At 39.3% G+C, this 12,520-nt stretch overlaps 1 protein-coding gene across 3 annotated transcripts in view; it reads right to left on the bottom strand.

Annotated features, from left to right (window-relative positions):
• Positions 1-5,497: 5,497 nt before the first annotated feature.
• Positions 5,498-12,520, bottom strand: part of rfx6 (regulatory factor X, 6) — a 19,504-nt gene continuing 12,481 nt past the window's right edge. Inside the window, exons 16-21 of one of the 3 annotated variants that reach the window (XM_025899203.1) lie at positions 11,815-11,937; positions 11,189-11,392; positions 10,027-10,339; positions 9,503-9,867; positions 7,757-7,960; positions 5,498-6,263 (exon numbers count right to left, since the gene is read on the bottom strand). In XM_025899203.1, the coding sequence (XP_025754988.1) occupies positions 6,085-6,263; positions 7,757-7,960; positions 9,503-9,867; positions 10,027-10,339; positions 11,189-11,392; positions 11,815-11,937 (1,388 nt within the window). In that variant the 3' untranslated portion in view covers positions 5,498-6,084. The remainder of the gene's footprint in view (positions 6,264-7,756; positions 7,961-9,502; positions 9,868-10,026; positions 10,340-11,188; positions 11,393-11,814; positions 11,938-12,520) is intronic. The other 2 variants (XM_019346314.2, XM_005461494.4) reach the window with 2 other exon arrangements.

The following is a 12,520-nucleotide window of genomic DNA, read 5'->3' as shown; positions in this document are numbered from 1 at the left end:
GACCAAGACAGGTCACATGAGGTTCTGAGACCTTATTTGCTGGTTTCTAAATTAAAACATCTGGAGGGGTTATTTGTTGGCAGGCAGAGTTCCACCGGTGGGGCTAAATCTAAAGGTGACCATCAGGTCGCCTCAGATTTGAAACAACCTGTCTAAGAATCAGTCACTGCCTTTAACTCATTTCTTAAAATGTCTTCGTGTAGTTATGCTATAGTGGTTTCATTTATTATAATTTCATCATTGTTTGTTGTTTGCCTTGTCTGTTGCTTTTATGCACATTTTCCCCCATCATTGTTTTAACTCTTCCTTAAACTCAGCTTCATTTGATCTCATCTTGTTACACTTTAGTGTTTGAATAACAAAAGTTGTTATTTTTAATGCTATTATCATATAATTGTTGCACAAACCAAGTCCAGAGGCTGATACGTTTGGCTGATTGGACCACAGAAATCCATTATTATACCAAACAAGAGCCATAATGTTGCATTAAAGTGACATATGCATTATTTCACTACACTGGCATGTTAAGTTAAATAAGACTATTTTAATTTCTTGCTACAGAGTAACATGAACAAAAGTGCTCCAATCTCAAGTAAAGAGCTTTAAGCACACAGGTCAGAGAGTCATCCTGTTACACCTACCACTACCTTTAAAAACCAGGCGATCCTTCAATATGAACAAATAATAATAGAAAAAAACCCTGAGAGCTTTAAAAAAAAAAAAAGTCAATTGTGCAGATTACTGATTTTAAAGCAGCAAGGTTAGTTTATTTTCATACTTATAACAACTTCAAAAGGTTTTTTAAAAGTCATTTATTGTGCCTAAATATGTAAAATGGAAAGCTTTATATTTCCCGTTATGACCTGGAATACCTGACGCAATCTTTCAGCAGTACAGTATGAGACTGATTCATTAATGATTATAGATTTGGGTGGGGTGATGAAGAGGTCACATACCTTCAGTATTTAATTGATATGTCTCACAAATGAAGGACTTATGAAGGCATTCCTAAGCGAGGTCTTCTTCCTTCAGCCGTGGATCTTTTATCCAACAGTTCATACCAACACTGAATCCTTTATAGGAAATTTGATTATCCCTGTCACACACATGCACTAAAGTCACATAGACAGTGTTGTCATATCAGGGAGGCAGGTCAGAGAAAGCACAAGAATAAAATGAAGAGGAGCCCCAACATTAGGTAATTTAAAAAAAACTAAGTCCAAACACCAAGTAAAGAGGGAATGTTTTTAAAGTTTGTGAACTAATCTTAAGATAATGTCCTTCTTGCTTTCAGTGAGAAGTCATTAAAGGCTTGGAGTTAAGCTTTTAAAGCCCCCTTGTTTGTAGATGAATTCATGAATATGTGTGTTGACTCATATAAATTTAAAAAACATTTAAAAAAAAACATAATTATTTGAAAGTGCACAGTGTCTCATCATTATCAGTCATATTCCTGTAATCTGGTGCTTGCTTTCTGTTTTTGTTTTTGTTTCTCTACACAAAGACATTTCCACCTTAAATTGATGCACAAATCGGTGCACAAATGCATGTAATACTCAGACTTTCCTGTAGGAGGCCCCCCAACTTGCCTTCAACTTAGAGCTCGAGCAAAGCCTACACCAGTTAATGCTTTTCTAACAGCAATTTTGGTCACTCAGTCAATGACACACACACGTCATAACAGAAATAAACATATTAACTTGTCGTGTAGGAAAGGAAGCTACAGTAAGAGTCACGTAAAGTCACAGTGACTTTATTCACACCTGGATTCTCTGCATTTTTTGTTTTATATTTATATTTATATCCTTTTATAAGTACAATAAACTAAACCTGGTTTAAGGCAAGGCAGGCGGTGGTTACAACCAAGAAAACCTGAGGACAGTCTTACCTGCTGCAGTGTGACAGACTACACACACACATGTACACACAAACACACACACGGAGACTGTCTCAATCAGCACTAATGCAAAGTTCTGGTTAAACATTGGCCCAGAGTTTGCCTTCTGCCTTCTGTTGTTTTTACACTAAAGCTCCGGCAATTGTTGCAGGCATTATTGACTTAGTAATTAAAGTATTTTAACGTGGGGATTCTGTAATCATTACATATGCCGCCATCTGTTCCTGCGCCGCTGCGTGAGCACCTGAAATGGATTTTTCCCCCTGAGTAGATAACGTATAAAAACCAATCAAGAAGGAAGGTGGGAGGAAGGCCACATCTCCGCCATTCATCTAAATAAGAGTGAGTCATGACAGTGTGTGTTCAGTTTTTATTAAATTTTCATGTAAACTGTCAGTTTCTTTTAGTTTCGGATAATGTTTCTTTTTTTAAATTGCTATTCTTTCAGTTACATGTCACTGTTACAGTTTAAGAGCTTTAAGTGCTCTTTCTGTATGATGTGTTTCTATGTTTCAACCTCTGCATCTTCTCTGTATGATACACAGTTATGGAAAATAGGAACGTAGGTCTTAAAAGTGTCCAATTACACAAGATTCTATATTACATAAAATAAAAACATCTGCACTGAATTATTTTTTTAAATTATTAATTTTGAAATAAATCTCAGTTCCCCTCTAGTTCTAACAGTTGGGACTTTTAAAAAACCAAAATAGTGTCCTTAACAGTTGTGAGACTTACTTGTGTTCTGATATAATCTGGGCACGGGAAAAATCTGGAGGTGTAGACATTGTCAGATTTCCAGCACATCTCAGAACAGAAAAGAAAGATTTACACCTACAGAGAATAAAATCATCCATCTATCCTCTTCTGCTTATCCAATTCAGGGTCGAGGGGGGTTAGAGCCTATCAGAGCTGCCACGGGGGGGGAGTCGTCAGTCTGTCGCAGGGGTAACACAGAGAGGCAGACAAACATTTACACTCACCTTTATGGCCAATTTAGACTCCCCAATTAACCTAACCCTGCTAAATGCATGTCTGCACTGTAGGAAGAAGCCAGAGTACCTGGAGAAAACTCACGCAGACATGTGGAGAGCATGCAAAAAACCAGGCCTTCCTGCTGTGAAGCAATAGTGCTACTATGCTGCCCATAATAAATACACAGGACAAAAATCACAATAAAAAAAAAATCACTTTAATTATGCTATCTTAGTATTTTATGTTATTATTTCATTTATTGTCACGTCTCATTTAATTTAATTTCATTATCATCCATGCATAGATATTAATAAATTATTTTCACATTTTTAAATAAATTTTATTTTTTTTAAACTTTCTCATGATAACATCTGTTCTGCTAGGTCTCCTCCTTTTACCTTGGCGTTCTTCTTCTCCACTGTCACCACATCTTCGAGAATTACCTGACTGTTAGGGTTTTTCTTTCTAATGCTAATGGGGTCTATTTGGGTCTTTTCCTTACAATATAAAATATAATAATGTGAACTGGCACTAAATGAAATGAAATTAAGCTTCTGACTGGTGACATAGTGGATGCAGCTAGTTATATTATTTTTATTCTAAATTTTTCTTTTCAGAAATTTTTCATATTGGTTGTATGAATTCATAAAAAGCACTGCACCCAGGAAATGTCAGAAGCATTTAATCTTAGTTTTCCAGTTTTTCTCTAAGCAATCAGATTTTTTTCAAGACCCTGATCTCCAGTCTGATCATGCAAATGAGCATCTTTAAGCGTTCAAGTAAATCAGCCGATCAGATAAATTACAAAAGAATCCATAAATATTGCTGTTTAAGACTTAATATGATAAACTGCATGCAAAGCTGGTGACACAGTCTACCCTTAGTCCATCTCTTTTGAGCTTATGATTTTATTACATCCCATCTGGACCACAGCGTGCAACCTGAAGAGCAGGCAGTAGACCCTGTTTTACTGAGTTCGCCATTAGCGGTATACTTACAAAATCCTCCACCACCTTCCCTCTTCACTTGTTTCTGTCGGTGTCTTTGTGTGTCTTATAACCTTTCGGTAAATACTTTTATCTGAGTTGTATCTGCCTGCATTGTCCCTCGGAGTAAGCAAATAATTACAAATAGAAAGCTCCCATCGTCGAGCCGCAGTCTTCAATTGTGCTTCCGTCCTTTAATCTCTGAGTTCCTCTGTTAAAGAGTCATGCGTTAAATGGTCTGACACAGGGTCTTTGAATAAGAGCAGATAAGGACTCTATTGGGGTCTATTGTTGAGTGGGTGTCAATCTGCTGCAGAGGCAAACAAGAGCACAAACTGTTCCCTGATCTGTTCTGTTCAGTGTTCCCATTATTACCATTATTACATAAATAAACGTTCAAACATGCAGTTAAAGAGGTAACATTTAAGTGAAGAATACAATGACAGCTGTGCATTCAGTCCACCAGACTGAAACATCACAGCAATTATTACAGACGTGTCCTGGACTTTTGCAAAAGTATTCAGGGTCCCAAGCCGATCAATTCTCCGGACACCGAGAAGGACTTTTCATAACATTTTGACTGAAATTGGATGCACACTTTTTCTTGACCCCCTGAGGATTAATCCATCCATCCATTCGCTTCCGCTTATCCTTTTCAGGGTCGCGGGGGTTGCTGGAGCCTATCCCAGCTGTCATAGGGCGAGAGGCGGGGTACACCCTGGACAGGTCGCCAGTCTGTCGCAGGGCCAATTAATCAACACTCAAATGTTGTTGTTTTTTAAACATGGATACATATCCGTGTTAACACAGGAACACTGGTTAGATCACATTTAAATATATAAGACTTTGCAATCCTTTGTTAAGCTTTCAGTAAAAGTGGATAGATAGCTTTGAGGTATATTTCCTCTCATCAGATGGACTAATTAATGATAAATGAACTAGTACTTATGTATATAGCATTTCTACTCTGAACACTCAAAGCACTTTTTACTAAATGCCTCATTGACCAAATCACACTCACTCATATAAGCGCTTTTTTTTCTATGCCATTTCCTTGTCTAACACTGGCACACACTCACATGGCTCTAACCCGATCACCTTCTAATTTTAACTTCATGTCCCATGAATGTGATCATGTTTATATGTGAGTTTCTGCCAAGTGATAGGCCGATTAGATCTTTATGTTTACATTGCTCAGGTGTACCTAATAAAGTGGCTTATGACGGTATTTACTTTGCCTGTCAGCACCCTTTGTTCATCTTTAATCAGATATAAGCTCAGACTATATTTTAAGTTTATTTGGGGGTCGAATAAAAGAAATAAATATTAATATTTATGTTTCATGAGATTGAACTTTCACCTTAAGAGCTATTATTATTTCTATTCTTTGAAAGGGGGCTTACAGACATAATTAGAAGAATCTGACCTTTCCAAACCTTGCTCTCACAGTATGATTTTAATTCTTCTTGAAAATATAACCACTGATTTGTTTGGATGCAGAGTTTACTGAGGAGCAGTTTAAAAGAACAATAAGGCAATGAGGAAACTTGGGGCATAAAAAAATTTCATTACCAAGGCAACAGCCTTTGGCTCTAAATGACTGGTAGGAGTATTGTTTAAAAAAAAAAAAAAGCAGTGATAACAGCAGAAATGTTTCACATTTTTAAGTCTAGACTGATGAATTAAAAGTCAGGGCAGACCAGGTGTTTTTCACTTGCTGTGCAGTCAGTGGAAAGTACACTGTTCCATTTTCAAAGCTTTATTTACAACCTCTTGCACACAGAAAAAACACTGAAGGAACAAAAGCAGTGTTTGCTGTTATTTCCAATCTGGAAAAATTACCGATTAAAAAACACAGTTGTGGTTGAAGAAGAAACAACTGTTTCCAGGTGGATAGCGCAGTCTGCGTGTATTTAAATATATTTAAATAAGATTTTTGTTAAATATAAATATCTTTATATTAGCATAGGTATGAAAGTCTGGCTTCCTGATAAAACTGTTATCAGAGGTCAACTGTTTTTCATCAGCACTGCATGCTGGAGCGTCCTGGTGGCTGAGTGAAGATTCATACTGTACCCTTGCAGCTTGGGTGTTTGCTGTAGTGAATTTAGTAGAATCTTACATGTCGTTACCCTTTGTCAGCCCACTGGGCTTGTTGCTTTTTTAAACCAAACCATCCTACACAGCAGTACTGGCACATACGTCGCTCCGTGGACGATGGATCCATCATTGCACTCCTCCTGTCCCCATGAACACAGTGTTGATGGGGGGCAGCGAGGACACCAGGTCCTGGACCTCTGAGGATGCCGTCAGACGCTGCTGAGAAAGCAAAGATTCCTGCGAGGTGAACTGAGAGGGAAGTCCAAACATGCAGGGGGCAGATCCCGATGAGGAGAGGGAGTGATCTGAGGAAAAGACAGCATGTTTCAGTTTCTTACAAAGGATATGAAGATGAATCCTTCTTTCTTTGTGTCTTCATGGATTGTTTTTGCTCTTATGACAAATTTCTTTTGCGCTTCAGAGCTTTTCTTTCAATGTCTGATGGCCATTTAAATGCTTTCCTCTGGATCAAAAATAGGTCTATAAATTAAGAACACATGATTTAAATCCCTTGCAGTACCTTTACGACCACCGGTGGGGTCATGAGAAGAATCCAGCCTGCTCTCATTAACAGGAAGTCAATTACTGCTGTTTTGTTAAAGCTGCTAGTATCTCACAGTTTGTCTTTGTCTGTTGGTGTTGGTACTATGATGTAGAAAATTTATGGCAACACTAAGAAGAGTCACATTAACAACTTTGTCACGTATGGAGATCAGGAGTGAAAAAACAAACCAAAGCTTTCTTTATCCAAGAAATAAACTCCTGATATTAATCATACACAGCGCTAACTTAGCTTGTTTTTCAGTGTCAGGAGAAACTGGAGCTATAAACTCCACACAGCAGGACTCTAACTAGTGTCCTCTTGTTGTGAGTTAACAATCCTAACCACTAAGCTATCATGTTGCTAACAAATAGCACAGTTTCCTTGCTGATATACTAACATTGTGTCAGCCAGTGACGTGTAACCAAGCTTCCATATCTATGAGATGGTGAATGGGGAGAATCCATAGAGAATTACTGCTATACCAGTCTCACAGAGTTTTATGTTTATACCAAACTGCTGTCAAACACTGATGTGCACACCTTCCAACAAACCCACCTTGACGTGGAAGTGGACTTGAAGTATATTCATGAAGTACAACGGTGCAGCTGAACTGTGCACGACATGCATATTTTACTTTTCGGTGCACTTTATTTGTGTTTATCTAGCGAATTATGAGTTACGTTAATCCTACCAAGTCGTTTCAAGTTAAAGTGGACCTCTGCACATTTTTAGCTTGATATTATTTTAGCTTTGTGTATCTGACAGCTAAAAATAATCCTTATTTAGCTTATCCTGGGTCTTAGTGTATTCCTTTGGTTTATCCTCTGTCTGAGCTGCTTCAGCTTCCTTCCCAGCAGAGGCTTTGAACAGCAGGTGGGTGGCTGTTGTGAGCCTGAGGTGACCATATGAGGGAGATTCACCGTCACTAAAATCGTGATGTTCCAATGGTACAAAAAAACCCATCAGAGCATTCACAGCAGGCTGAAGTCTGAGCTTGTGGTTCACAGAGATGATTTGAACATACACCAACTTTGTTATATGAAATTTTGACCATGTTTAGCACGAACATCCAACACTGTAACAGCCTGTAGTTTACTAGCACAATAGTTTCTCTCCAAGCTTCTTATTTAGAAAGCAGAGCTCTTCTAGCAGCTCACAGTAACAAAAGAAACCCCTGAGATGTCTCCATGGTTGTATCCCTACGATTCTACTCCTCATCCTGCAAAACTGCTCCCATTACTCCTCTGTGCTCACCTGCTCCGTTTTCTGCCTCACTGTAAAAGGCTCCTGCTGTTTTCCTTCCTGGCTCGTCCAAGATGTTGAGTGGATCGTGGACTTCGGAGTACGTCGAAGGGAAAGGACGCAAACTGCCAACACTGCTGATGACAGACACGTGCTGGTCAACCAGTGATGTCATGCGCTGGCTCTCCAGGTAATTGCTGTTCCCATAATAGCCTGCTGAAAGAGAAAAGTGTTTTCCAAGAACTTACAGTTTGGTAAGAAACTTTTGTTACTTTTTTAGTGTGCAAAAAATTGGGTGTGCTTCCCTTGATGGTGCATTTAAAAAGATCCACTATAACTGTAGTCACCATCATCCCCCACACATCTGGTGTTATTGTGCACAACAGTTATTACAGTTCATTTAAACACATTAAAATCATTGTACATAAAACACTGGTTCCAAACTTAGGCATCAGGGATGCTCAAGAGGCCAGAAAGATCTGAGTGGAAGAAATCAAATTTACAGTTGAGTCACAAAATATCTAAACCCTTTCACTCTGTGCAGACTGTATTGTGGTTACAAGACTGAATTTATAACAAGTATGCTTAGTCAGAGTTTAGGCCGATATCCATAAATAGAAATTTTATACTGGATTCTTTCATCTCTGGTTTCTGAAGATCAAATCAATCGCAGATTTTCTATTAAACTCTCTGAGGCATAAAATGTAATTTCCAGTCCTGCAAATGTGTCCATCTGCATATGCTTTTCTATGTGGACAGCAAACAGAGAGGGGCTTTCACCCACCACAAATGTGCAGCCCTTTAAAATCTCATCTGCAAATAGCTGGACAGGGATGACGTATGCATCCATCAAATGCTGGTTGGTTGACAAGTGGGCTGGCATAGGACAGTTCACCAGCAGTGGGAGAGGAGTCAAAAAACATCAAAGATTTTTTTAAATATAGTATGGAAAGTGCAAACTGTGGCAGCAGTGGACACTTTTCACAGTTTTAACACTGAGTTTCACCTCAGCTCTTTGTATGTTATAATGTGGCTCTTCTCCACAGCTGACCGAAGGACCAAGAACAGCACAATCAAGAGTAGCCCACAGACTGCTTGTACCACACATTGTGCGCACTGCCTTCATCTACAAACACTCTCTGCAGGTAGACAGGCAGTCGGTGCTTCGCACTCAAGCATAAAACAAGCATCTGTCATCGTAGGTAGCTTTTGATGTCAGTTAGTATGATTATTTTCTTTGAACACTAATTGCCAATATACACACATATTCTAAGCCTGTATTGTTAGAGATAGGGTTAGGATCATAGTAGTCACCAATGATGACTTTGACCTCAGACGCTTAAGATGCCCAAACCTTATATTCAAGGTTTATGAGGACCTTAAGTCAGGTACCAGCATCAGCGATCTGCAAAATTGCTATTTTCAACACTGGTATCATGCCAGCACTGTATAGAACTTAAATGAGCATCATAGGGCTGACTATAAAAGCATGAGCAAGCAGGAGACAAGAAAAACCAATGATAAGAAAATGAGTGGCTTAAGGTTGTTACACACCAAACATTTTGCTAAAAAAAACAGCACGAAAATTTCAAATTTTTCAGATTGAAACTTGGCGTATAACTTATATACACACCGAGCGTGCTGCATTTTGCAGAAAATCTGCCCTAAAAAAAAATCACATATAAAACATTTGCAGGGATTTTATGCAACCGGTGTTTAAAGACCTTTAGACTGAGGCCACAGTTTGGGAATCCTTACCGCTTGGTCCTGTGACAGAATACGTCTGTGCCTGACATCCACCACCAGAAAGGTTCAGGCCAGTCTCCACAAAGCCAAACCCCTCAGCTGAATCCAGAATCTGGGCTGCAACCTGAGGGTCAAGTCCGTGTTCACTGTGAGCTGGATCTGAACCTGAAGTGTAGGCAGATGTGGACCGGACTGCAGAAGCATAGGATGCCAGGGAGCAGTTAGTGCTGCCGGATGAGTGATGGACAGGAGCAGGTTGATGATTGTAGAACACGTCTTTATTCAGGTGCTGGTCGTTAAAGGAGGGGTACCGAGACAGGTGACAGGCAAGAGATGAAGCTTGAGACTGAACCGAAGCCAGACACTGATTCTGAGGCCTGGAACACAAATTAAAATTATTTTTGCACAAAGTTTGAACAGGACTGTCAATAAAGGTTTGTTGTAGCTCATGACTCAATGCTAATTATCAGATTTGTTCCAATGCAGATAAAAAAAAAATATGATGCAAAATACCAAATAAAATGAATGAAATTGACCTGAGAGCAGATTGGTAGTTTGGGGTTGAGGAGCTGCTGGCTGGAGGAAAATAACTGGAGGTGGTTTGAGGTAAACAGTGGTACAGGGTGTCTGTGTATGAAGAGCAGGGGCTGGGCTGGGTCATGGCACTGAGAGATGAAAGGCAGGAGGAAGAAGAGGAGGAGCAGGTGGTGGAAGAAGAAGAAGAGGACATCAGTGGCCTTCCTGCCATGGGCCCCTGATTGATGACAGAACCTCTGTGAACTAATCCCGCTGGAGAGATCGGGGGGGTCATGAGGGGGCCGCTGACCTGAGAGAAGTCCATCTGAGGACCTGATTGTGGATGAAGAGGGATACAACGGTTAGAGGCCTAAAGAAACCAACATCAGACATATGCTTACAGGAGTTTTAAAAGTTTTTGGTAACAAAACAAAGAACTCAGAGTTAAGACAGAGAGGCTTTGTTATGTAACCTTTACAGTAACATCACAAGCTTCTAACACATTAAAGTGACAACAACCCTGAACCTTGGTTGGAACTTTGGGAACCTTGGTTATCTATCATAACCCCATGTGTCTGAGGGCTGGATGTTGCATTAGCTCATCTGGTGGAAAAGAGTGCTATAGAGAAAAACGCTAACCTTATGATAGATTTCACTTTTGTTCAGCATCACCATCAAGACTTTTCAGCGTTTCTATGATGAGTGCATGCTTCCCTAAAACATACCTCAAGTTCTTGTACTATGAGCTTGTTTGCACGGACCTGTTAAAACATGGTTTTATTCAACTGTGCAGGATACACTAGTACATCAATGGGCTGATATTTTTGTGGGACAGCTGATATGACATCTGCTTTGTTTTCACTATATTAATAATTTTGTATTTGTAATCATTATTTATCCATGAAAATGTACCCAAAAAGCCTAAACTTTGGCTCATTTGAGGATTTACAGAAGACCTAATGATAGCAGATGTCCCTGAAGGGAATAGCAGCCAAATTTAAATTACGTATGATTTCTGTTTTTCAAACATGAAGCTGTCAAACCATTTGATTACAGTTTGTATTGTATAGCCGAATATTGTTTTTTGATTAACCTAAAAGACCACAGATTAAAACATATTTTATATGATAGTAGAAAACGTTTTTTAATGTGACAGAAACTCCTAAATGTCTTTTGTTTTACCAGAAACTGTGAAACCAGAGGTTTCAGTCCCTTGATAGATGACAGTTTTTCCCTCCAGGCTTTGCTGATTGGTGGACAGAGACATGTAGGCGTGTTCTCCCAGAGACTCGTTCTTTACCGGCTGGTCCGTGGCAGCAGTGGCCTTGCTGCGATTTGCCAGGAAGCAGGAACTGGGCGAGGCCATGAACGCCGCTTTACTGGCATCTGAAAGTGATGTGAATAACATGAGGAACCTCTGATAATAATCTGGGTGTTTAAATGTATTACACTACATATGGGTCATGTAAAGGAAACTAAAACTTACACGAACATGAGTCTCATGTTCATATAAGATAAGATATCTGAGGTTAGAAACTTCCTTATTACTCTAATTTTATTTTATCACACATTAATACATGTAAATTCATTATTAATGTACTAAAACATATATTAATTCTATTTTTACAGCACTGTAGGGCGTCCTGCATAAAAATCTGGTAACCCCAGGTTGTTTTTTTTATCTACATCAGGGTTTCGATTGATCTATTTACTACATCCATAATAATTACGCTCTTTAAACAGTAGTGGACCTGCAGTCGATTTGAGTTAATTATGGATGTCTGAGCAGCTGAAATGATGCTTGATACCTGCATTTTTCATGTATTTGTCCAACAGGTTCTGAAGGTCCTGCTCTTTGTCGTTGTTGAACTGAGTCTCCAGAGCCAACAGGATGTACTCGTCCAACAGCATCCTGATCAGATGGAAGGAACCTGTCGCAACGCAAACACTTTATGTATCTACAGATATACCACAGCCCAAAAGCTCTGCGACTTCAGCTGAGTGCTTGCGTCATGCTTTCTCACTATCTGCTGTGTGATCTTTAAGATCAATCTGCTCTCTGTTTGACCTGCAGAGTCACAGATTCAGCTGGACTTTAAAAACAGAGAGGGAGAACGAACTACCAAATGGTCAGTGTTTATTCACACACACACACACACACGCACACACACACCCCTGCACAGTGTTTAAACAGAGAGCACACGACCTACAGATAAGACTGTGTGTAATCAAGGCAAGTCTGGCCATTACAATTTATGATGCTATTGTAGCAATCTGCTCAGAGCTAGCTTGTATTAGACCTATGTGTGTGTGTGTGTGTGTGTGTGTGTGTGTGTGTGTGTGTGTGTGTGTGTGTGTGTGTGTGTGTGTGTAGATTCACTAATGGACAAGAAAGCAGTGGCAAATTCATATCTGAGCAGCTACTGCAAATATTACAAATATTACAAATATCATGAGCGATATGCAAACAACATCTGGACCTATTAAAGCTTTTCCTTATTTCCTCTCATAAAT

This window comes from Oreochromis niloticus, linkage group LG15, assembly GCF_001858045.2.
Source record: "Oreochromis niloticus isolate F11D_XX linkage group LG15, O_niloticus_UMD_NMBU, whole genome shotgun sequence".
NCBI classification, from domain to species: Eukaryota; Metazoa; Chordata; class Actinopteri; order Cichliformes; family Cichlidae; genus Oreochromis; species Oreochromis niloticus.
The sequence above is the reverse complement of the archived record's forward strand: the minus strand, read 5'-3'. Positions and strand labels throughout refer to the sequence as shown.